This window comes from Accipiter gentilis, chromosome 23 (assembly GCF_929443795.1).
Source record: "Accipiter gentilis chromosome 23, bAccGen1.1, whole genome shotgun sequence".
In the NCBI taxonomy this organism is placed as follows: domain Eukaryota; kingdom Metazoa; phylum Chordata; class Aves; order Accipitriformes; family Accipitridae; genus Astur; species Astur gentilis.
Genome location: NC_064902.1, coordinates 5,472,637 through 5,498,871, shown reverse-complemented (window position 1 = coordinate 5,498,871; position 26,235 = coordinate 5,472,637). Strand labels below are relative to the sequence as shown.

General features: G+C 43.8%; 1 protein-coding gene across 4 annotated transcripts in view; it reads left to right on the top strand.

Annotated features, from left to right (window-relative positions):
• The window catches only part of RAD54L2 (RAD54 like 2), a 69,646-nt gene that overhangs the window by 23,100 nt on the left and 20,311 nt on the right, over positions 1 to 26,235 (top strand). For 3 of the 4 annotated variants that reach the window (XM_049826995.1, XM_049826993.1, XM_049826992.1), the window contains one exon: positions 25,630 to 25,828. In XM_049826995.1, the coding sequence (XP_049682952.1) occupies positions 25,630 to 25,828 (199 nt within the window). Of the gene's footprint in view, positions 1 to 13,020; positions 13,728 to 25,629; positions 25,829 to 26,235 lie in introns of those variants that run through there. The other variant, XM_049826994.1, reaches the window with a different exon arrangement.

The following is a 26,235-nucleotide window of genomic DNA, read 5'->3' as shown; positions in this document are numbered from 1 at the left end:
AGTGCTTGGTAGGGAGAAGTGCTTATGTAGGTGTTTAATTTAAATAGGGATTTAATGTAGGTTAAATTTGGACTCCTGGCCAAAAATCTTTCCATCATGAAAACAGGCCACAAGCATAAATTGTAAGGAGGGTAGAATTTTTAAAATAGCTACAGATTCTGGGGAAGCAATTATATAAAGCAGTAAATAAATCAATTTACAATTACTTGTATTATTAAAAGGACCCAGTGAAATTAAATACATTTACATCACTGGCTTGCCCATAGGTAAACAGTTTAATGGATGCTATGGGTGATTATTGCTCACTTACAAAAATCATCTTTAACAACTGAAAAAATGTTCTTTTCTGACAGCATACAGGTTGGGTTTTTGGTTTGTTTGTTTTTGGTTTTTTTTTTTTTTACAACATGAAAGGTGGCAGTGCTAAATTGTCACCTTCTATCCTCACCTAGTTATAATTGCCCCATTCTCATCTTCAGTTAGGACCAATGTAGCTGTCAGTGGACCTGTGCTGGGCAGGTTACATTTAAGCAAGATTAGGTAGCTGTTCTGGTTCATGGCATGATCCTAGAAATATGTTTGTTGGCCCAGTAGAAGGGCTGATCTTCTAGGGCATGTAGACAGGAGTGCGTGGCTCAGGCGGGAATTCCCTGTACTGTATTTTCCACCAAACTCCTTGTATCATAAAATTATAGCCCAAGCCTAAGGGGATGCTGTATTTGCTTCCTTTAAAATTAGGATTTTTAATAATTTCAAAGGGTGTGCAGATTTTTGAATGCACCTACTTAAACCTGCTGAGAATAGCCTTCCTTTTCTTAGTGTAGAATATATTAAAGATGGATACTTCTCTCTTCTAGTTACTAAAGTAGTTTTGGTTTCAAAGTACATTGTTGTCCTCAAGTGTTGTTTGGTTGGGTTTTTTTAATATTCTTTCAACTATGTGCTACTTGGAGATGCTGTTTTGATTTAAAATGCTTATAGAATGTTTACACAAATTATAAAATGTTTACACAATACTTCTGGTTTTATTCATGTGATGTTTTTTTCTAATGAGAAAGTAGCAGAAATGGAAGTGTTAGTTCAGGTAAGAAAGAAGGGAATTCCCAGGAGATATACTTATAGGGCCACAGATTACTTTGTCTCAAAGAGGCTGGCGGTGACCTTGTCGCTTTGTTCACAGGAACCTGCACCCAGTGGAGCAATAGGCAGCATGATGTTGTAGACAAACATTTATTAACAGAGAAGAGTGGCTGTATGTCGTGTCCAAGTGGGTCATTCTCCCTGGTTATTTTATCATAGACCTATGTATTTTATCATTTACATCTATATTACTGTGGCTGAATACTCACAGTTGTTTGTCAGGATAATTCTTTCCAAAGCAAACAAAATTAACGTAGGTATATTAGAACATCAGTAGCCGTTAATGACAGCTGTTTATTTTAATCTTAAAGCACTAGAAACATATTTATACTTTATATTTCTTTAGTGACTAATTAAAAATAAATTTTAACAAATGTAGGAAATAATGAGGAAGAGTAAAAAGACAATTTACATATAACTAACGTAAAGTGTTTTTATAATTGTTCATCAGGTACAGAAAAAACTCTCTTACACAATCTGAGCAAAGCTAGATTGCCTCTGATGTTTCAGATTGTTTCAGCTTTAATTCTGTCTGGCAGAATATCAGGATACTTTCCGTGTGCTTAGCTGTATAATTATGTTTTCTGTGGAGGTGTCCACTCTGCTTTTCCTGGTATCTTTTTACAGCTACATACTGCCTCAGAAATGTCATTTGACATCTATATTACCTTATATCTAATATAAAGCCAGTCTTCTGCTATTTGGCCTATGAAATATAGCTAACTTCAGAATTACAGAGGATCATTTTATTTTGCCCGTCTGATGTTTATAGTCCTGTCTCTTTGTAGATGACCCTCGTTCATAAAAATCATCTTAGGAACAGTTACTTTTATTCACAAGAAAGAAGAAAGTACTCTAATGTTTGTACTATGAAGCTTTTTAAAAGCTTAGTTTTAATAATTTCTGTTAAAACTTTGTTCTCCCTGTTCCCAGTTGTGCTGTTCTCCTCCTCTCCTGGTACTGTGGCTGTTCTGTTATGTTCCATTGGGGATCCTGGGGGGATCCTGCCCTCATGGATGGGCTCTTGCATATTTCTAGCACTACAAGATTTAGAAGATTATTAATCTTTCACAGTTATTTCCTTGGAAGGGCAACAGGCTGCATATATGTTTTCTCCAAACTGAAACTGAATGCTTGTTTTAAGTAATAGTGATAACAGTTACAAACCTAACATTTTTACTGCTTGCTTGCAAAATAGTGGCTTTGTTTTAGGAACATAGGTCTTCCATGTTTTGATGGTGACTCAGATTACTTAAGAACCTTTCAGGGTTAATGTAATGTTATCCACATCTGTTGATGGTGGACAGTATAGTCTCAGACTTAGCAGTGACTTGTGTTTTGCACATTTAACCTGTTTTTGTCTTTTTGATATATGTTGTGTGTGGAATTAATACTTGAGTTGGTTTCAGTTTCAGAATTTTCTTGGAGTTCTTTTTACATTCTGGTAATTAAGAGTGCTATCTTCAGGTTTGGTGCAGTTTTCCATTTCTGCTCAAAGTTTTGTTTGTGTTTAGTATAGGCTGTCCCATAGATGGTCTAGAGTTTATTTTAGTTTGGACTTCCATGGTACAAACTTTCAGTCTTGATGAAAGCAGTTCTTAAACCTTCTCCCCCTGCCCTCAAGGAAGAAAGGAGCACAGGCAGCTAGTTCTCTGAATATTTCTGAATAAGTGGGAGTTAATAACCACATAGCTTACATCCCTTGTATGTTTCTTCAGTGGTGGTCAGTTAATGAACCTTAGCATCATGTGTAGGAGCTCTTATAGCTTTAGTCTTTTTTTCTAGAGCACTTCTTCCAGGATGTATCTACCCTGACACTTATAACCCCTTCCCAGTGGCTGCCAGATTGCACACCCATCCTAGCAGCACGCTTCAATCTCAGCTGGAGGCTTCCACTGCTTTTCCAGCCTTGTCATCCCTGCCCACTGCATCTGTTTTCTCATCACTTGTGGGTAGCAGCACTTGTTTTATCATGTTCGATTTTGTGATATCAGTGCGTGACTGCTAAGAACTTTTTTAGTTAACTCCCTAAATCCTTTTCACTAGAAATGTCATGTACTGATGACTGTAGAGATAAAGGGCTGTTTCAAGTCCTGCACTTTTTCTCTGATCCTGGTAGTTGCTCAGGGCTGCGTAGAACTCCATAGGAATAAAAGCTAATTTGAGCAAAGAGGAAACAAACCTCCAATATGGATTTTACAGATCATTTCAAATGCAGGGACTGTTCATACCTCAGAGCTTTCCTGAGGAAAGCTGTTGAGTGAATGAATCCCACTGTAGTGCTCTTTTTTTCCATGTTCTGAATGTCTTTGGATTATTCCGATTGAAGTCTCTGGAATTCATTATCTCTTACTCATACATATTGCTGTAATTCTGCTATTAATAGTGATGGCAAGTTGCTTGTTTTCTTACCTCTGAGTATATGGGTTAAACATTATTTTTTTTTTAAAGTGTAGTTCAGGGGTAAAAGTTCAAAGAGCTGGTTGTGATATGACAATCTCCATGCAATTGGCCTTATCTTCTATCCTGTGTTGTACACTTAGCCTGTTTTCTCCTTTCCCATCCCCTCTTTCTTTCCACAGGGCTGGGGGCGTGCTAGCTCCATGGCATCTCTGTTTGACTAGTGGAGAATAGGAGAAGATAGAGCTAGTCTGCGCTTCCTCTTCCCACCTCAGACTCATACTGTTCCTCCTCCTCCCTGACAAAGTGCTGGAGGAAAACAAAACTGCTTTGTGGGGGGTTTCTATGGACATAAGGACCCTTAAAGAGGAGTAAATGAGGAGCACTGTTGTGTTGGTGGTACAGAATCACAAGTCCCAGGAGAGTGGAGGACACACAGGTGCCTGTGCTATTTTGCACTGCAGCTTCTTAGTAGTGTGAAGGCACCAGGGACAAGTCTCAGAACCTCTGAAAGATTGGTACAGGAGGTTAGTGGGGGGAAAGAGAGACCCTTTTCCTCACCCTAGCCTCTTAAAACTGTGCTTATCCCTGTCTATGACATTTGGTAGTATCATGACAGATTCAAACAGTTACCTTGTTTCTGGAACATGATCCAGAATGTATTTCAATGGCTGCTTTTTGTTTGAACTTGAGTGTGCCACTTGGTACTCATAGTTTTGAATTTCCCAAGATACCAAGGCAGGAGTACTTGATTTCAGATGACAGCTACTGTTGATTCAGGTTTGAAGAGATCTTTGCTTTCCATGAACTCTTGCTAGAGCAAAGGCTGTTTATTTAAAGGTGTACGACTAGATCAGCTTTGCATACAATTTTCAGTTGGTAGCTGGAGAAAAGAAATGTTGGCATGAAATTATAGCAAGAATGGATTTTGTTTAATGTGATGTTCCTTTGTGGCTCTTTGTGGTTCATCATCATGGTGCATGCAACAAGGGTTGCAGTTACATTGAAAGTGAAATCAATTTGTAGCTGCCTGGATAATTTCCTTGTCTAACCTGATGGGAAAAATCAGTAGTTAATGCCATACTTACTAGAAAGTTCATTAGCACCTGGAGTTATTAAAGCTGAAATTATTTTGGAAATCTGTTTTTAAAGTCATGTGGAAGTGTGGGTTAATATTTTTTTGAATTATACATGAATGCATCCTAGAGGTGCAGGGAGCTGTTGCTCATTTCGGGAGATTGTGTTATTCATGTACTTTCCACCCTAAAGTTGTTTCATCTTTTTTCTCTCCAACAAAGTGCTGGAACAGAACAAAACTGTGGTGTGCATGGGAGTCCCCAGCTGGATGTGTGGGGTTGGAAGTAGAGCAAATTTCTGTCCTTACAGGGGAAGAGAGGAAAGTCTTTGGTTTTTGCTTTTCATCTGAAGTTATTCTTATAAATTAGGTCATGTTATAGTCACCTGTACGAAACTGAGAAGCAGATGAAGAGTGTGGAGACAGTCTCTTGAATAATACCCTGCTAAATGATATCCTATTCTATGTTATTTTATATCCAGATTTAGAAAGGCCCATACTGTTGGAGGAAACAAAGAAGAAAAAAAAAAAAGAGAGCTGCTGTTTAGAAAGTAATTTACCTGCACTTCTTACTTGAATTGGATGGTCCTGCTTGTATTGGTAAATGGAGATCAGTTCCACCAATCTGAACTCTTTTTGCCTTCTATGTCTGACCAGACTGCACACCATTTTCTCTTACGAAACATTGGTTTTAAGTTGTCCTCCCTATCTATTAAAAAATGAAATGCACTCCTTAAGAAGAGGAGGAGCAAGTACATACTTATTTCTTTAATCTCTCAACTCCTTTTAGAAAGCAGCTTTTCACAGCTGTGTCTTCGGTTGGTATCAAGGTAGATGGGCATCCCAAGGTCGAGGCAGCCTCAGAGACTATAGCTGCTCTTTGAGGAAGCCTTTAATGAGATGCTTCCATCTGTTGCAGTACATGGCCACAGTGGATGTGATTGCTTCTTGCTTTCTGCCTCAGACTGGTGATACACGTGCTTTGATCTCTTGTCCTTGTTGTTGAGCTGGAGGCTGGTGGCAGGGGCTAAGGAAAGGTGCAGGCCTGTTGGAGTAAGCTTGGGGTAGAGGGGAGGCTCTCTTTGTTGATTGAAAGTGGATGAGTCGGAGAAAGTGTGGAAAGAAACAGAAGTCAGGACTTCTATAAATCTAGAAAAGCACTGAAGGCAATCATGAGGTTTCCTTTAATTTTAAGCTCTGCTGTATTCTGTGTGTATGTATGCCAAACTGGTGGGTGCCAGTAAGTAATAATCCTACAATTTAATCTGCAATTTACTGTTTGCAGAGTGCAAGGTGAATTTCTTGAGGAAGGGAAGAGTGGTGATTGACATCTTTCAAATTTTTCCTTCTTGAGGGGATCCCTTGAGGGGATCTTGATTCTTTTATTTTGGTTACTTTTGGCTGGGTGCGGCTCCCTCCAGAGTCCACCAGTACCATTTCTAAGGAAGCTAAAAGGGCATAAACAGGGGGAAGCAAACTTCCCCTCAAGAGTAAGTTTGTTGCCTCTGTAATAGCCCTGATTTTTTGTAAGCTTGGGAAGCCAAACGTGAACTTCCATGTACCATTGCACATGTACCATGTGCACTTTGCTGTTCTTAAACAACCAGGTAGATTTTAATGCTTGTAGTGACTTTTGTAGACTGTCTTCCAAGCCAATAATTGCATACAGAGGATGGCATATGTGGTATCATAGAGCTACAAAAGTACTCGCTACATGTGAAAGAATTTACTTGTAAATTAATATCCTGCATATTGGCATTTGTTTAAACTTTCTCTAATTGTTATGGGAAACTGCATTACCTTAGAAAATGATCCTTATGGATCAGAGTGTTTAAATATGCTTTATCATACAGGTGCAGACTGTGGGGCTCAACTTCAAGTCAGCTCATTGTGGATAACTCGGCAAACATGTCTAACTGCAGATATTGGATGCATTTCTCAGGTGACTTGCTATAACTAAGAAGTTGAGGGGGGTTTATTACTTTTTCAGTTCCTGAAAGGGATAAGAGCATCTCTGAAGTTACTTTGTGTCTGTTAAGCATATACTCCCTGTCCACAAATCTTACATTCGAGACTTGTGTTGGTTTCCTAAGATCCAGAAAGTTAGGACTTGGCCATCTTCTATGTTTCCACAATCCAGCTGAATAAAATATATAGTTAGCATCAAAGGTGAATAGAGACTGGATACTAGCATTTGCAGTTTTAGCAAGCCTGGTTACCAAGTAATGCAGAATGGTTACATTGAACTTGCAGGGAAGAAGGTTTGCCTCTCATTTAGGCAAAAGCCCCACTGATTTCTCTGGGAACTTTGCTTCGTTACAGAAGGCTGCATATTTTACCCATTATTTTTATTCTGGCAGTTTCTCTGTAGTATAATCTGTCTTTCAGAACAAATGGTGTTTCTGTGTGCAGTCTGAGGGGTTTGGACCTGCCCAGCTAGCAAACGTCTGCATACCCAGCATGTAACAGGAGTTGCTAATGCCTGTGCAGACCCTGTGGCAGGCACCCAGCTCCCTTGAAGGGGCTTTACTGGACTCACTAAATGGTGACATTAAAAAACCAAAAATCTTCTTGGGTCTCTTGGGTGCTTTGCTGGGAACAGCCAGTACCGTATGCATTGTTAGGCGCCCTTTCTGCCAAACCCAAAGCTGCAGATTGCCTTGCTGGGCATTTTGTTTGTGTCGGGCAGTTTCGGTTGTCGGAGGGTGACAGAGGCAGGTGGAAGTCCCTTGTCTGCAGGCTGTTTGCCCGTAAATCTGGGAGGAATAGGGGAAGGTAACAGGAATGGAGAGGAGTGTGGGAGGAGTGGTGCCTGGGGTTTGTGGGGGTTTTATTGACCGATTCCAGCATTTGATTCCAGCATTTTAACTAACCCTGTGAACTAGGTTATTCTCAGCGGGGTGAGGTGTGGCTTGACGGCTGCTGTGGGAAGGAGGGATGAGATCCTGACGAGTGCTGTCCCCTCAGCCCCCTTCACAGGGAATTACAGACTGACGATGTTGCAGGTCAGTCGCTGAGCCTTTCGTCGTCTGCCTGCTCTGTCTGAAGTGCGGACTCTTTCCTGGTCTCCTCTGCTTATCCTAAGCAGGGGGAAGCACCGAATGAAAACGTTTGTGACTCCTCTGCCTCCCTTCCAGGCTCTCTGACAGCAGCTTCCTTTTTGAGAGGGTGGCACAAAGTCTGGCATAATCTGAGTGTTATATAACCTGGAGTAATGACTTGCTTTACTTCTTTAAAAGGAGGTGATGACGCCAGAGATCTGCTTCCTTCAGACGCGCCGATTGTGCGCAAGGACTGGCTGATCTCGTGAAATGATGTGGTACTATAACTAGCTATGCTATTTTTTTTTCCCTCTTTTCTTCCTTCCCTTTGATCTACTGCATATGATGGAATACAAATTAGAAATCCTTCTTTGTGGTTCAAGAACAGCCCCTATCCATGGCTCTGCATTTTCTATATATATATATATGGATATGGATTTTTTTAAAATGTTTTTTTACCTGTAGCTACATGCTCTTTTCTTAAAGCTGCCACAAACGTGAGAGTAGCATGAATGCACAGGGAGCAGGGTCAATGAGCAAGCAGTCATTAGCTGAACCAAAGAATTGCTCCAAGTCTTCCATGGAGAAAAGTATCTTGTTTCTTCCTGCTTTCCTGATAGGCTTTGCAGGATATGGGGTTTGTGCTTTATTGGCCAAAACCTTGTTTTTCTCTTTTCACAAAGCAGCCAGAGAATCTAACGAAGGACAGTTGCACTTCTCTATCACGTTAGGAACCTTTTTCCTCATGTACATTTTTAATAGTCAGCTTTGTACTGCACCTAGTGATTACTAGTAGATGCCCTACTCATCATCTGCAACTTCTGAAACAATGACGAAATCACAAGGAAACTAATTAGCAAATTTGTAAAGTGGTATTTTCCCTCTTGAACAGGTAAGGAGTGGCAAAGTGACTTTGCCAAGGTTGCCTGATGAGTGCGATGAAGCCAAAGTGAAAATCCTCTGCTTTACATTTTAGGCAGCACCCCTTTTATTTTCAAATGTACTAAGTGAAACGCTCCTCTGTTTTGCATTTGAGTTTACACTATGCAAGGGGTCCTTATTTTCATTTTTTCTTAATTTGTCTAGTATTGTGCTGTTTTTAATGACTGGTTAAATAAAATGTGCATGTAGCTATATGTTGTACAAGGGTAATACTTCTAGCTAAGAAGCAGCAGCAAGTTTGGAAGGAGGGGGAACTCTTTTAAAGTAGAAATATTCTTCAGATTTTAAAACACAATATTGCATCACAGTTATTTGCTTTATTTGTCGTTTTAATTTCCTGCTTAGGCTTTATAGAAAACTGCAACACTGAACTTTCAGAAGTGTCCGGCTCATCATTTGGATCAAAGTTTTTTCATGCAATACCCATTTTTTATTTTAATAACAGTAGTTTGTACTACAGATGTTGAAAATGTCTTGTTCACGTTTTCTTCAACATGCAGTTCACTGACTCAGTCTCAAAAAAATTCTAAGTAGGAGTCAGAAGACATTATTTTCACTTGAAAATATGCAAATAGGAATGAGACAGGGGAAAGCTACAAGATAGAATCTTTTTGGGCTAGGTGAACAGAAACTTCTAGTTTAAATATCTGTCAAAACAAATTTTGCAATTAAAACTTCTGTAGGTAATCATCTATGTAAAATATTTAAATACTTGAACTGTTAGAAGCAGTTTTAAAATGGTACTTTTGTGTACTCAGCTTGAGATTTATGTCAAATTTTCACTTAGATGAAAACTGGAATGAAATTAAAGTTGTACAAGATCACTCTTCTATGGTGCACAAATACATTGTGTCATCTTAAGCAGCAGAAATGTAGCAAGTTATAGGAAGAGATGAGAAACAGTTTCTTGAATATAACTGGGATTGTAACTCAATGGATTTAGCTTTAAGATGATGATAAATATCTATGGTATAAATCCTTTGACTTAAAATCTTGTCTAGTAACAGCTTGTTTCCTTCAATACATTTAAACAACCTTTGAAAGCCTGGGACTGCAGTCTGAAGCATTGTATGTTTTGCCACAGTGACAGTCTAAAAAGCATTTGCAGAAGGTACTGCATTTCACCACTACCTGTATTTTGTGTGATGATATTTTTGTTACGCTATGTACAACTTCCCCCCCCCCCCCTCCAGTTATGATATAGATGAGTGTGGGAAAGAAAATAAACCAAGATTTATATGAATACAAATAAAATGACAAAAAACAGATTGATCAAATTTTATGCTTTATGGTTCAGTCCAAAACTCACTAAAGTCAATGGAAAGACTTCTCTGGTTTTCCATAGTTGGTTTAGATCTTACTTAAAAAGAGTTTTTATTTACAGTGCAGTGTTTGTTTAAAAAGCAAATGATTCTCAAAGCCCGGCAATACTCAGTTGCCAACAAATAGTGTTATGGAGTTCGACTTTGATTCTGTCTGAACTGTTTTAGGTTGATAAACACCACCTTATACCACAACAAACTCAAACTTGATATTCCTGTGTGTTTTCCGTGTTGCTAAAACATGGAAAACAGGACAGGGAAAGTGGCCTTAATGATATTTGTGTGTGCTACTAGCGGTTGATAATTGAGTGAAATTTGGCTGTCAAAGCCTAGTTTGTGTTTAATAACTTACAATTCAGATTTGTAGGCAGCTTCTCTACGTGTTGGAGATCAGTGGGGTGTGCAGAAGCAGCTGGTGGATGTGGAGCATGCCTATGAGAAAGCTGTGGGATGGGGAAGGGACTGCACAGCCAGCATGGAGCAGTCGAGGGTGGGGAAGGAAGGTCTCTTCTGTTCCGCAGGGTGGCGATGAGGGTGAACAGCATACAGGGCAGTCATTGGAGAGAAGGGAACCACCCTAGCTTGCAGGGACCAAGAGCATGGTGGGACATTATGGATCCAGGGCTTCTCACCTGTGCCGCACTTGGTGGGCTTGGATTAGGTCAATGTTGAGCAGTTCTGGAGCTGCTCAGACTGCAGAGCTCAGCAAGGAGAGCAGTGGGTTGAGAGAACCAGGTTTCAAGGTGGAGAATGGGCATGGGGAAGGAGCTACTGCAGCTTGAAGGGCTAGGGAAGGAAAATCACTTGTGATATGTTTTGGGATATTTTGTTGAAGCTTTTTAGTTGAACTGAGTTTAGTTTGATTCCCTCCTCCCCCCCATCTCCAATGTTCTCTGCTATACAGAGGAGCTAGTGTCCTGAAAAACTTTATGATCGAGCTTCCTGTGTGTGTAGGGAGACTTAGGTGTGAATTTTAACCCTTAAGAATTTGCAGTGCTCAGGGATGCTGACATTGCTGCTGAAAAGACTTGTCAGTTGAATAAAAAACGTGTTCTGAAGAGCCTTTATCTTGATATTCTTGAAAATACAAACTTTATAGTGATTTCTTTTTTTCTTAACAGGGGAATCTCCTATGTTGTTTGCAGGGAAACCTCTCAAGTGACAACAGTTTCTTGAGAAGCCTCTTCTGATGTATAGGACAGTCATAAAATTGCAAAGAGCTTGTGGTTTGAGCATGAGGTACGTGAGGTATGACAGCTAGGTAAGATTTCAGACCCTCTAGGGGAGGGAGAACATTCTTCCTTACTGGCAAGGCTGGCCTCGCAGAAAAGCTATTCAGTAAATGGGCTTATCTGTAACGAGATTACCTTCCATGAGGAGATCATTTTATAAACTGACTGTTTCTGGCAGATCTAATTCTTGGCTGTGTGAATATGTATGTATTGTGGCTAACAGTGCTGGCCTCATCAGTAGGCTGTTGTGAGTAGAAAAGCTAGAAAAATTCCTTTCCATTTTGCATACTGGGATGAAGAAGGAAATTCCCTTTTTATTGCTGCATGCAGAAGGACAGGTATAGGTCACCTGTTTCCCCCAATGTATTGAACTTTCATTTTCCTTGGGCTTGGTTGCTGTAATAAGCATGCCTTGGAAAGTACCCAGTTGTATTTACACAAATACTTGTCTTTAAATCGTGCTTCCCAGTTTTATAAAACTGTTAGGTCAGATGCTGAGGTCGTGTTTGGTTATTTATTCCAACCCTACAAAGTCCTTATAAGGCCTGCTGCAAGATTCTCAGCTATGTACTTTTCTTAATATATTTGTCCCTCTTTTCCCCCTTGATAAACACTGCATGTTCTTGTATACCAGCCAGGCTATTCGAATCTGTGACATAAGTGAGAGGCTGTCTTGTTACTGAGCCTCTTAATTTTAATATAGTTCATATTTTCTTTGGTAAAATTTATATGGCTCTAATTATGAAAATAGCACCTCTGGGTTGTTTCAAAGTTGTGATATACCTTGAAGCAACAAGGATATTTTGATGGTAGCAAGCATTCACTGTGCCCTACAACCCTCTCAAATGAAAAGTCTGATTAAAATGGCTGGAGTCACACAAAAGGTAACCGGGCTCTGCCCTGGCTGTGTTTGGAGATCTTTAGATCAATCTTTACCATTATAAGTGCAGCTCATAGTCCTGGAGTCCTGTAGATCTGTGCCAGAGCTGTTCAGAAACAGCCTGCTTCAGGCTTCTTGTGTCCATCCTGGTTTTCCTGACTCTCACTTGCCAGTTGTTTCAAGCAAAGAGCTGACTTCATTATGTGGACAAATGCTCCCTAGGAGCGAGCTGATTTCATTACGTGTCTATCAGCCCAGGTTTGCTGTTTGCTACTGGCAGTGGGTATGCCTGTGAAGAGAATCAGGTATGGAAAAAGTCTCTGTAGCACTGAAGACGGTTAGGCTGATGGTTAGCCTTTAGGGGTTCAACCACAGCTTTAAAGTACTTATTCTGTCATGTACTTACTCTCTCCTGTACCTGTCCTTCTGGTGCAGAGGGATGATGTGGAGAAAGGCTCGCTCAGAATAAGCTTGCACTTCACAAATTCTGACAGGTTGTTTCCTAAAAAGTGGGAAATTTTATTCATAGTCCATTTGCTGCACTGAGAGCCTTCTGCAGACTAGCAGTGCTGTACGAGCTGCTGATTTAATGAAGCGAACAGGATGCTTTTTCGCCTGTTACTGTGCAAACAGGTTACTAGCTCACATCGAATTGCTCAGGTTTCAGTCGAGGTTTCCTGGAAGTTAGCAGGCATTCTGCAAATAGTTCATAAAATTACAGATATCAAGATTGTTTTCAAAGCCAAAAAGGCTGTACTTCTTTTTGCAACTCATCTCCCCTCTGTGCTGTGAAACTTGGAACTGGGGTTACGGTCCTGCATGTCCCCTGCTCTGAATGTCCTGTTGTCTGTTGGGATTCCCCTTGTGCGGGGCCCCGCTGGAGCCCGAATGGTTATGTAAGGATTTTTATTTTATTCTCAGTCTTGGTCTCTGCCACTAGTTGAACTGGATCACGGGCTGAGTGAATGGGATCCGACCCGATCTAAACGGCGTGCAGCTCTGCCGCTCGAGAGGAGAGAAGGACCTCCCCCGTACACACCCACTCAGCCTCCCTGCTCCTCTTCTCTTTTAAAACTCTTTTCCCAGGCTTAACTGAGGTTGCTCCTGCTGATCAGGGACATGTACTGAAGCCAAACTGACCGGGCAGTGCAGCTCCAGGCATCGGTCCCTGGTGGAGCAGCGGCTACCTCGGGCAGGGCTGTGTTGTTTGACTCTCCAAGCAGGGGAGAAGATAATGACAATTTTTAGGCTGAACACGAGGCATATTTAACTAGTTATATAACAGTGACCCTGGTCCGTCTCAGCTGGGTGCAGGGAGGATATATGCGTACTGATTCCCGTCACACCGGCTGGGTGGATTCAAGCACTAGGAGCTATTTACCAAAGTTATTTTCAGAAACCTTAAGTGCAGGTTTCTCTGCCTGTACCCTGGACTGTTTTATCAGGAAGCATTTCCCAGTTGCGAACTGAACAGCCAGTGAGAGTGGATTTAGTGCTTGCTGGGCTGCAGGCAGAGATAAAGAGTTATCGGGAGTGACTGGAAACTTTTGTCCTGAAGACCCTGAGACAAGAATAGCAGAAGGGGCTGAAAGCGTGTGGCCACATTGAACAAGTGTTGGGGCAGTCACAGGCAGAGGTCTTGCCTCAGTGCACTGAGCAGCATGTTACTCTTGGATGAGTCTCAGCAGTTTCCAGGTAGGACACAGGTTGTTTTTTTGTGGTTTTTTCTCTTCTTTTTTTTTTTTTTTCTTTGTGACCCCCCCCCCTCCCCTTCTGTTTTCTGTTCCCTCTTGCTTTCCTGTTACAGACCATTCATTCTCCCTCCCCTGTGCAGGAGCACCCTACTCAGTGGCTAGCAAAGTGCATCAGGAACGGAGTTTAACTTGCTACCTACTTGGCAGGGATGGAAATGGTTGAATTGTCAGAGTCTTGCAGTGCTTGTTGGTTTGATGGAGTGGATATGAGGAGGAAGCTCTTTCTTTCTTTGTGCTTTTAATTCTGAAGACTTTGGTGATAGGACATTCTGGGTCTGGCTGTTATTATTTCTGCTGCTGTTTATATTGTAACGCTGCAAAAGTAATTTTTAGCAAGAGAGGAGGCAGCTGTTAACATCAGTATGATTTTATATCCAGTGTCCTCTTCCCCACCCCCTTCAACTTTTTGTGTATACTTTCCCCCAGCATCCTACTCGATAAGAGTTTTGAGAGCTTCTTTTGTCAGTGAAATATTTGGTTACTTGCTGACCGGGCAGCAGTGTGGGCACCAGGCAGAGCTGTTGATGCTTGCTGCAGATCCTCTAATTAGTGCCTAATAGACTAAGAGTTACTTGGCTATTTCTGTTCCCTCTCCCCCCCATCAAATGGAAGATGGGGCTGCTGCTTAGTTTGCTTGCTAGTGGGAGGATGTTGTCTGGAGAAAAACCTTTGTTCAGATTTGAAGAACTTTCTAAATATGTAATTTAACTTGTTACTTTGAGGTCAGCTACTCAGGGATGCCAAGCTTCTTCCACCTTATTCACATGGCAAATACCTCCAAAGTTCATGCTATGAACTTAATAGGCTGGTCAAAAATGGTCCTGAGAAGTTCCAGCTCTGGGTTCCTGGTTTATTATAGGAGTCCAGTGCAGTGTGGTCTTCATGAGGAGTTTTTATAGAAATAAGCCATGCAGTATTTGTTGTCCATTAGTGGGAGGGGTGGATTCTAGCAAAAAAAACCTTTTCCTGCTTTCTTATTTCTCTGGTTGTGGTGGCAGGACAAAGAAGCTAATTCTGGAAGAGTGTGAACTGAGAAGAGAAAGGAATTACGACACAAAATGAGTTTGGATAAATGAGGAATCTGGGTGATACAAGTGGCTTATGTAACTCAGTCTAGATAATAGGTATAAAAAGAGAAGACAGGGGAGGGGAAGATGCTTTTGGAAATGAGACTGTAGGTCATATATGGAGGGAGAATGCAAGGTTAGAGGCCCTCCAAAAATTTTGGGTGGAAAGATATTTTGGGGTCACTTGTACAAATGTAAGAGAGAGAGAGTGCAAATGAGCTCTTCCTTGTACAGCATTGCTCGTCAAGTTATAAAGTCTGGGGCAAGGTTTATCACAGTCTGCTCTACCAGTGGGGAAATTATCTCTGTTTGAGGAAGCATTTGTAACTGGTCTAATGTGGTTGTGCTCCGGCTGGTGGATCCAGGAGGATCTCTGTCCCACTTTTCCATAACTGCCTTGTCCCCAGAGAAGACGATAAAACTGCACAAGGTCACAGAGTGAGTCTGGGGCAAAACTGAGGCATCATGTTCTTCCCTGCCCTTGTTTCAACCACTGATCAGTATTTCTTTTTCCCTCTGGTTTACATGGCTTTTTCTCAGTCTAGGTGCCTGAACACTTCTTTAGTGTGTTCAAAGTAGCAAGTGCTTGTATATGCGGTGCTGTGCTATCTGTTTATTATTTAAAAATGTTTCTGGAGAGTTAGAGAGGATTTTAGTTATTTTTATGGTAGCACCCACCAGCTAGTAAATCAAGGTTTGTTGCAGTACACTACCTATCCCCTGTTTGAAAAGAGGCAGCTGTCCTGCAAGAAAATTGTCTCTTATTTGAAGAGCCCTGTTTCTTCCCCATATACACACATGCTTCTTTTTTTACCATAGAGGTAGCTGTAATTTTAGCAACCTTCTGAAGGAGCCAGTGCTTGTCTTTTTTCCAGGCTGTAATGGGCTGAGCTTTTGGGGTGTTACATTTTTTTGGATGGGAGTGTCCTTGTTACATTGTGGCTTCAATTTGTGTGAGTCTAATTACCATGAACAACTTTGCTGCCCTTTGTCAAACTCCTTTAGCAGCACACAAAGCAGCACCAATATTTTGAAAAGGAAAACTAGAAACAGATTGTTCTTTGAGTGATGGTGTTTCATCCTGGTCCTATTAGCTTTCTCCAGTGCTCTCGGTCACTTTTCTGGCTGCACTTGATGGCAGAAGTGCCAGTGGAATGCGGTGGCACACAGGCTCAAACTCAACAATTTGCATTTTTCTCCCAAATGATGCCTCCCTCATTAAACAGAGTCCTTAAAAATTCTTCTGAAATTACTTAAGAGACTGAAGCAGAAAAAGGGAATGCAGCTGAAGTTCTGTGCTTTGTTACAGTTCTAAAAAAAAAATATCCACAACTATGTTTTGGTTTTCCAAGTAGGAAATTATATTTGAGGAGAGGAAAGAGAGCCTGTTGGTTGGAGCATAGGACAGCAAGCCAGCAACTTGGGAGTTACTTAGCACTGATGCCTACCTGATTTCTTTGCCTTAGTTTCCTCCTCTGCGTGATGAACAGGAGGGTGTTTCACAGGTTACTGTGAGGACCATATCGTGCTTGTGAGCTCCTTTGACACTGAACTAGAGTGCAAATGCCAGGTATTATAATTCTGAAATCTCTCCTCTCTTATACTGTTGCCATCATGAGCAACAACAAAGGAGCACTCGGATGCTGAAGGATGCTTTACACTGGGATTATTTCCCATGCTGCTCTTTTAAATTAGGAGTATCAGCTGTCTTCTCCCCCCTCCCTGTTATCAGGTCCTGAACAAAGCTATGGTGAGGGCTTGAGGCAGAGATCAAAGTTCAGCTCGTGCTTGTTGTTTGTTTGCCATTTTGGTGGCCTTGGAAGCGTGTGGCAGCAATAATCCCTTCTTTATTATTTCTTGCTGCTCTGAGGGTATCCTGGTGTAAAGCTAATACCACAACTCTCAGCTACCTAGTGTAAACTAATGCTTATGTAATCATTGCATAATGCAGAATGCTTGCTCCCCTACTCGTCCTCTTTTCTTAGTCCCTGAAATTTATCCCTAGAAGAGTCATGGTAGCAGCCAGCTGGATTCACTGTGCTGGGAACATGTCAAGCCCCCATAGGCATCTGTTTTCTGAAGTTGGGAGGTGAAATTTATCTTCGTTAACCTAAATCAATATTTATCCACCTTAATGGAACAGAGTAGTTTTTTTTGGTTTGTTTTTTTTTTTTTTAAAAAAAAGTTTTGTACTATTGTGAAAATAAATAAGGTCTGATTGTTAGATCTGGTTACTTGTGGTTTAGATCCCTATGGTAATTTTTGTAATCTGGCTGGAAAACTATGTTTTGGGTTACTAGTTAACAGGGATAACCAGAAAGGGGAGGTTTCAGTTCCCTCCTGCGCACTGCTCGTTGAAAACTTCCCAGCACTTGAGGCTGAAACACTTCCTGACTCCAGTGCAGCAGTTTTATGTAACTTGGTTGCTCTCGCACACCCCCAGCTAAAGGACACATGTAACCCATCCCTGCTTCACTCGCTACCTTCACGGGTGCATTTCCTGGCTTTGTTTCCTGGTCTTGACTAATGCCCACAGTGTCAGTGTGTGGGGGGGCTTAGGTTTGAGGACTTTTATTGGGAAAAGTAATTTTGATTGTATATCTAGAAGAGGGATGCCAAGTAGCAGCATTCTGCCTTTTTCCAGTTCTTGCCATCTCAAAGCACTATGAAAATGTTTGATTTGAAATTTCAGAACCCTCCTTTGAGTGTATCAGAGCTGGAAACGGGCACGAGATTGCCCAGCGCTCTGGAGTAACCATCAACCTTTCCTCCGTGGTGCCCGTGAGAGGGAAATGCAGCCCTTCTGGGCTGCATTCGGGGGGCTTGTGCAGGGACGGGAGCGAGGTCCCGGCGGGGCTGGGCACAGCCGCCCCGGCGTGGGGCTGGCCGCAGCGGGTACCTGCCGCGCTCCGGTGGCGCGAGGTGCCGGTGGCTGCAGGCCTGTGCCATACAACGGTTATATAAGTGCTCTTTGGTGTTTATGTAACCCAGGTCTCGGCGTCCGCAGTGTTGAGGCCCGGCCAGAACAAGAGCTCTTGGGTATTTGGGGCCTGGTTCTGCTTGCATAATCCCAGGGTTAGAAGATATATTGCCTGTCACCGAAGTTGGCTGTTTGATGTTCCAGTTTGCCTCTCGGCACTTCTTGGCTGCTTCCTTTCTCTTTGGTTTTTGGGTGGTATCTTCCTTGCTCCTGCCCTTCAATCCTGCTGCCTTTTGTTCCTGAAGGGTTCCTTCAGGCCAGGAAAGGAGCTTTATTCCGCAGCATAACCTCATCAGTAACTGATAATGCTGAAAGATCTCTGAGGGAAAAAAAAGAAAAGCAGTGCTGCCTTATAATTTATCTTTTAAAGTTTTCCATCGATTGGGACTTACTTCCTGCCCAAGAAGGAGGCTGGAGATGAGTTTGGCTTTTGTGTGTTCCTGGTCTGACTCCCTCCCCGTGCCCTGGCCCGCAGAGCCTATGCTGGTGGTGTTTTCTTCAGAGCTCATTTCATGTTTCTCCCCTCCGTCCTCAGGTCCTGGGCTGGGGATGGAGGCAGCCTGCCATTTCTCACCAGCAATCTGCAGATTTCACGTAGGTGTCTTGAACTCACAGTGACTGATTGCTTTACAGATACCTAGAGAAATGAAAAATGTGTTACTCAGACTTCAAGCAGAGCTATTTGTTATACCAATATGACAGTCTCTGTCTCTGGTTGCGGTGACAAGTATGAACGACAGACCTGAGGTGGTTAACTCCTAGATAAATCAGCAATGGGAATGAAGATGTTAGAGCTGATGTACGTGCCGTTTGACAGGCGAGGGGAGCTTCCCTTGAGAGCAGGCAAGCTCTGGGGCTGGGCAGGCTCAGCCCGAAAGATGCCTTTGTGTCTCGCAGCAGCGTGGCTGTGACTCAGCAGGACACCAACCATTGCAGCCAGCAGCAGAGCTGGGGTGAAAGCAGTGGTGGAAATTGGTCATTCTTCTGATCAGTAGGCTACGTTCAGCCAGTCGAGCGGGGACAGCATGCAGCGAGGGGCTGGGGGCCGCAGGTCCCGCTGCCTGAGGCACACAGCGTGGCTGCCCTCTTGGCCGGGGTGCTGCACGCCTGGCCTGGGAGCTCCTCGCGGCCGTGGCGCTAGTGAGGAGAGGACATCCACGAGGGCCACCCAGACAAGCGCAGGAGTACCCCACGTGTGCGAGAAACCCCCGGTGTAGACAAAAAGCCGATGCCGGCTCGGCGCTGGCTCTCGTGTTGTCAGCGAGTGGGCGGCTGCTCGCGGCTGGAGAGGCCCAAGAGGCGCCTGGCACGCTGGGTCCCGGCGTGCTGGCGGGGAGCTCGGCCAAGCGGGTGCTGCGGCGCGGCCGGCGCGGGGGGGTAGGTGTGCCGGCTTATATAATGCTTACATAATTAGGGCTTTGTTAAGCAGTTGTGGCTGGGAGGGGCGTCCTGCCATCGAAGACTGAGCCCGATTATTTTCCGAGGAGAACAAAGTCTTGTTGCTAATTAGCTGCCCTGGTAGCGGCTGCAGGGGGTAGCTACGGCCCTGAGTCCCTGGAGGGGCTGTGTCCCCCTCTGTCCACCCTGTGGGGTGGCTTTGCTGGTGCTTGGGGAGGAAGGAGCCAGGCGCTGATGTGTGTCAAGCCCTGGCAGCGGGGCTTTGTGGCTCTCCTGGATGTTGCAACAGGTAGGGCCTGCAGGAAGGGAGTCTGAGCTTCCCCCTTTCGCCTACACCCTCCTTGAGGGGTTTCACAAGGAATTTCCTGGCTCCAGCCTTGGGGTGCTCAAGGATTTTTGTAATGCCGCCTCTATGAGAGGGTGCTCTGTGCAGACACCTCTCCTCCCTTCTTGCATCGCATAGATGCAACAGCTGCAGCAGTTGCATACAAAGAAAGAATATTCTGAAAATATTTAATTTATATTCCACAGCTGAATACAGGATGAGCTAGAGCACTCTGGCTGTTGCCAGCCTCTGAGGTGATTGCTGTGCTGCACTTAAAGAACTGCAGTTCTTCAGGTGCCAAGTACAGTTGAACTCTGGCATCACCTGCACACCTCTCCAGTGCCCAGTGCACTGGGAAAACATCACATAACCCCAAAGAATATCTTCGAGCCTGACGGTGCCTTTGCAGTCAGGCTTGCTCTGCAGAGTCACTTCTCTAGCCTTCGGCACAGTTGTAGTTCAGTGTGTCAGTGACTGTGAGTGTTGCAGCTGGAGCTGTGCAATTAGTCTTTCTTGTGCTATCCCTCAGTGCTCCTCCCATTCTTGCTTTGACAGCTCAGTACTGGCTGTAGTAGTACTAGCTAGTACTAGCTAGTCTCTGACAAGCTATTGCCCGCAAACTGCTTGGAAGTTCCCAGCATGCCTGCAATAATATTTAACTGCTCCTTGTTCTTTGTTCAGGACAAAAGAGAGCTCCTGTCGTGGTTTAATCCCAGTCAACAACCAAGCACCATGCAGCTGCGCACTCATTTCCCCCCACCCAGTGGGATGGGGGAGAGAATCGGGAAAAATACTTCATGGGTTGAGATAAGAACAATTTAATAGGACAGAAAGAAAGAAAATAATGACAATAATAACAATAAAAGAATTTGAATATACAAAACAAGTGATGCACAATGCAATTGCTCACCACTCGCTGACCAATGCCCAGTTAGTTCCCGAGCAGCAATCCCCCCCAGGCCACCTCCCCCCAGTTTATATACTGGGCATGTCGTCACATGGTATGGAATACCCCTCTGGCCAGTCTGGGTCAGCTGTCCTGACTGTGTCCCCTCCCATCTTCTTGTGCCCCTCCAGCCTTCTTGCTGGCTGGGCATGAGAAGCTGAAAAATCCTTGATTTAGGATAAACACTGCTTAGCAACAACTGAAAACATCAGTGTGTTATCAACATTCTTCTCATGCTAAATACAAAACACAACACTATACCAGCTACTAGAAGGAAAATTAACTCTATCCCAGCTGAAACCAGGACAGCTCCGAAAGCAAGAATTAACTGCTTGCTGCTCTGCAGGCAGCTGCCTTCCTCACCATGCGTGCACATCCCTGTCCTTAGGGTAGGAAATAATGCCCAAAGACTAAGCAAAAGAGTGCTATTTGGTATCCTGAGTTTCTGTAGTGAAATGATTTTAGAAATAAACAAGTGTCTGTTTTTTAGTGGTATGCCTTCCCAAGAATCACTGGTGTTAACCCTGGCAGAGAAGTTGGCCTCCCAGGCAGAGGGTGTACCCCTAGTTAGATGCGTTAGCTAGCTAGTAACTCAGGAGACAAGGAAGTAACCACCTTGCACAGTGTTTTGTCTACTGAGGGGGTCTCTTGGACCTTCTTGTGCCGCAGCCTCAGGTAGGGGACCTTTAGGTCTTATCCTGAGTGCCAATTTCTGTACTCCTAGGAGTGTTGGACTGTTGCTAGAGCAGAGCTGTGAGTGTTTACTTGTGTGTGCACAGACACTTGGACTTACTGAGGTTTGCCTTGGAGCGTGGAGATTGGATGCAGCTATAACACTGTTTCTCACACACCTCAATGTCAGGAGAAGACTGCCTTAGTTACAGAAATCTCATGCCTCAAAAAAATGTACCTGCTGTTTCACGACATTTCACAGTGACCTGAGCCTCTTTGTAGAGCAGGCTGTATGTGTCGAGAGCAAGTCACTGCTGAATCAATGATGCTAGGCAATATTCTTCAGGCTGTATCCCATGCTGTTTTAAGGAAAGTTGGAGAGTATTCTGCAAGAAGGAAGTGATGACGTGAATTTAGTAAGCTTGGGTGCAATAGGAAGTGCCCAAATGTGGGACAAAACTTTTGCTATGTTATGCATCATGAATCATACCTGTGTGCAGTGTTTAGGGGCAGCTCTGACAGTCACAGCACATAGGGAGCATCTGAAGCAGAGTTATACAGAGCAGCCACAACTCTTTTACTTCCGGAGCCTTCTAAACTGTAATACGCAAGTGTTGGGCAAGAAGCCAAACGCTTCCCCCTGCTTGTATGTACAGCTGGGGGCAGTGATTGCTGCTGCTTACTGAGCGAAGAAAACTGGCAGCCCCTGGTCTGCAGCACAAACCAGAGCCATGTTGTAGTCAGGTCTATTGGGTCTTGACGGTGCGGGCACATTTAAATCTCTGAAGTGCGTGAGAAAGGATAGTCTTGCCCCTCTTGGCATTCCAGGTACCTTGCAGGATGGAGTGCCTGGGTGTGTGCAGGTGTCTGTAACCAAGCACCGGGGGCAACTGCCTGGGGACCTCTCAGAGAGCTGTAACCCACCTGAAGGAGCAGCTTCTTGACAGGCTCACTGGCTGCATTGATGCTATCGCCACTACCCTCAGGAAACCCTCTTTGTAGAGCTGGTGCCTCTTCTGGTGGGCACAGTGCAAAACATGCGGCAGAGCTGGTGTGAATCCGGCAGTTGGTGTTCCAGCTGATTCTCAATGCCCACAGTGTGTAAGCATGGGATGGGTTTACATCTTTGTCGGCGACCACAACTGACCCGTGGTTGTCTTTTGCTGAGCAGACTTGGGCCTGCTCTTTCGCCCAGCTGCGCTTGGACATATGTGGCTGATCGCGCTGTGCGGGGCTGTGCTGGGTTGTTACCCATGGGGTGGTGGCAATGCTTTTCTCATTGAAGCAATGCGGATTAACTGCCCAGGTCTTCCTAGAGTGCGCTAACAGCTTAAGCATGATCAGGCAGTTATCAACATGCAAATATGGCTGATGAATTTTTGTGTTGTGTAAAAAGCTACTTGTATAGCCATGTCAGAGTGGCATGTTGAGCTCCTGTTACAAAACCATAATTGCATTTCTGTTGTAGATGTAGGTTTGGCAAAATTGGGGCAGGAATTATTCCATTGATCACCTGATGGGACCTGTTCAACGAGGCTGTTCCCACACTCCCTCCAACTCAAAGACTAAACCTGTTCTTGTACAAAATGGGTTTTTGTGCGTGTAGTTATTGTTTCTCAATGTGTTTCTGTCCCAGTGTGGGTCCCAGTTACACAGCTTGGAGCTCACCATGCTGGAGCGCAGCCACATGGCTGCAGTGGGGATCCTCGCTTTTCATATGTGGTAAGATTTAGGCTGTCTCCACAATCAGGAGTTTAATACAAAACAGCAACAAAACAATTCCTGCTAGTAACTGCCAGCTCATGTCACAGGTGTGGTGGGAGCTGTTGCATGGTTAAACCTGTGATTTTATCATTGTGTTAGTTAAGCTTTGTGAAAAGCAGCTTTATTCATTGTAGTGGCAAGGGCAGGACCAGCCTCGGGAAGCCGGCTGTCCTCTGAATCCCACTGCAGCTGAATCAGTCTGATGTTTGGTACTGTCGCTAGTGTGGAAGAGATCTCAGTGTCTAGATGCGTATGCGTCAGGAATGTGGGCTGAGGCACAGATTGTGTTCCTCACCTCAGAACTTGTATTGGCAGGACAAACACCAGCCTGAGCAGACATGGCTGTCACGGATGAGGGCCTGTACTCAGTGCAGGACCAAATTTATCACCAGATTTTGGGCTTTAGGCTCCTGGTCAGATGAGAATTATATTATTAAAAAAAGCCTGTCTGATCCAGCTGTGTGTAGGTTTCACCAGGGCTTGTATTACATACTATTAAGAAAGAAAAGGTAAAATGCAGAGGTGGAATGAGTCTATGTAGGGATAGCACAACAAATACAAAACCATATAGAGGAGACACTTAATGGCCTCAACTTTGGACTGCTGAGCCTTTGGATTTTGTTAGCATCACCCTCGTCCTGAAGGCACCCTTTCCCAGCACAGTGCGGGTGGCAGAGTCGCTGCCAAAGGAGGTGACGCGGGTAATTGCTGGGCTGTGGGGAGAGAAGTGCTTCCTCTTCCAAACAAGCTTGACTTTGTGCTCTCTGGTGCCTTGTCAAGGTCCCCTGGGCCCAGGGTGAGATGGCAGCAGTGTAACCATGGCAGTGTTTGGTCTCCCGGATAGTCAGTCGCTGCTTTAATGACTCATCCCGGAGCATGTGATCACGTGTGCAGCCTCCCCGCTTCCCTTTGCCCTATTTCATCCAATCTTTTGATCTAGTTATATAACCAGGAGGCGAGAGGGGTGGGGGGAAGGAAACAGTGCTGAAGAACTGCAGGTGATGTGACTAAAATGTGTCTGTAGCTCAAATAGCAGAGCTGTTGTCTGGGAAGCCTGGGAAACTGGGTTTATTCCCAGCACAGTTCTCTGTCTGCAAGTGAATGTGATGCATATCTGTGCTTGTAAGTTTAAGGAGGCGTGGTGGGAGGACAGGGCACCAGGACTTTGGCTGTGGTAGGATAACTGCCATGATTGTAGCAGCGAAACCCTTTGCTTTTATCTTCACATGCAACATAACTCTTTCTTGCATTCATCATGAGATCCATTTCATCCCATAAGTTGTGGATACGTGTTTTTCCAGTATGTGTAGGACTGGCTGGCACTGATGTCCACTGAAATGTTTGGGCTGCTGCTGGTATTGGTCCAAGGTGGGGTGAGCCCTGAAGTCCTAAATGGATTCCCACAGAGACTTTGAGCAAATGCTGGGACAGGTCTGATGGGATGTCTGGAGAGGAAGCTTGCAAAGTTGGTGCTTTTGACCACAGTGTGAATCTAGTTCTTGTCATCTTGATTTTAAGAGGTGATGCTAGTGGTAAGGTTAGTTTAGTAGGCATATTAATGTGGCAGCTGTAGAGGTACCTGTACATACAACAAGCTGTACTAAAGCATCCTTCATTTAAGCTCCCAGCTTTTTGCGAAGGGATTCGCTTTGTCTTCAGGTCCCGTGGAGTCACAATGTGATGCTGGTCGGTTCTGTATTACTTCATCTGCCACATTCTTCTGCACTCATGTCTTCTTTCCTTCTTTTCTTCAAAGTTCTGTCCAAGTGTCACTTCAGTCATTAGCTCAGATACACAGTATAAGCAAGAAAGCTGATTATGAGATGAGGTTCAGGGTATCTGTTTGACTGACACAAGGGAACAAGATGCTTCAAAGAAGCTATTACAAGGCTTGTCAGAATCAGTTTACTTCTAGGGAAGCTTTTGAACAGAAATGTTTCCTTTCTGTGCTCTACAACCATTAGCTTGGTCACTAGCAGCCTGCTGAAGAGCAAAATGTCACATAGAACAAGGTGTCATTTCACATAGTGCTTTAAGACTGAAATCAGTCACTAATGGAAGTCTGAAAATAGGAGAATGAAGAGAAAAAGGAATGCGTGTGATTTATAATATAGAAAGAATATTGCCGTGTACCATTTAAATCGTGAGAGTGGAGCCTGGTGATAAAACCACTGAGCTGCCTGCTAAGCCATGGCCCAGTGCTTGAACCAGATAACCTCTCGCGTGGTATGTTCTGTTAACTTGGAAGGTGGTTACAGAGGTGTCGTATAAATGGAAATTTCTGCCCCACTTGAATGATGTGAAACAAAGAAAAAGAGATTTGAGTTCCTTATTTTAATCAGAGCTTATCGGGCCCCTGTAGGAAAACAGGTCCTTAGGGGCAGTAAGTGCTCTACATGGACTGAAATAATTTTGCCTTGTTTTCTTGTCAGGATACTTTTGGGCTGTGTTGAGTGGTGTTAGTCTTGGCTTTCACTGGGAACAGACCCTTCACTGTAAAACTTTTTAATACTCTTTGAGTGGCTGTCAGAAAGGACCCCAGTTTTGACCCTCAGAGAAACATGCTTGCAAACGCGTGAGAACAGGGATTGTTGGTTCCCATTCAGCTCAAATCCTGATGAATGCTCATGTAAAAGCCAGCTGCCAGCTTGGCAGAATTTTTCTCATGTCATTACCTCCTTGTCTTTTCAGACCAACCCCAGGAAGCTGTGTTCAGCGGTGACCATGTTGAACATGCAGAGGATGGAGAATGGCAGCGCTCTACTTCAACTACCTCATCTCAGAGTGAGCGGGCAGAGCGACTTTTGCAGAACCAGCACAAGAGCCTGGCCTCTGAGGACACCAAAAAGAAGAGGGCTCAGAAACCGTCTCACATGCGGAGGAACATAAGGTAAGCAGCAGCAGGATAGAAGAAGCTAGAGTCCTGTATAGCCTTTGGGTAAAAATGGAATCTCTGGACTTTGCTTTTGAGCTACATTTTGCCACTGCTGGCAAACCAGATGGCTTTTCTTTTCCAAAACCCTAGGATTTCACCAGTGGGAGTAGTATGATCTCAGACTGGAGTACTGCATGTGGGTGCAAACTTGTTTGGCATTTCAGAAGAGTGAATATTTGGTTATGGAATATCTTGAAAAAATTATGTATTTGCTGCTGGCCTTTAAGAAATGTAGTTGAAAAACAGTGCCACCATTAAGTAAACATCCAGTTTCAGATATCTGCTGATGAGGATCCTATTGCAAACAGCCTAAAATATAGTCCTTCCCTCTGCTATCCTGGGTACTTGTTGGCAGGAATGCT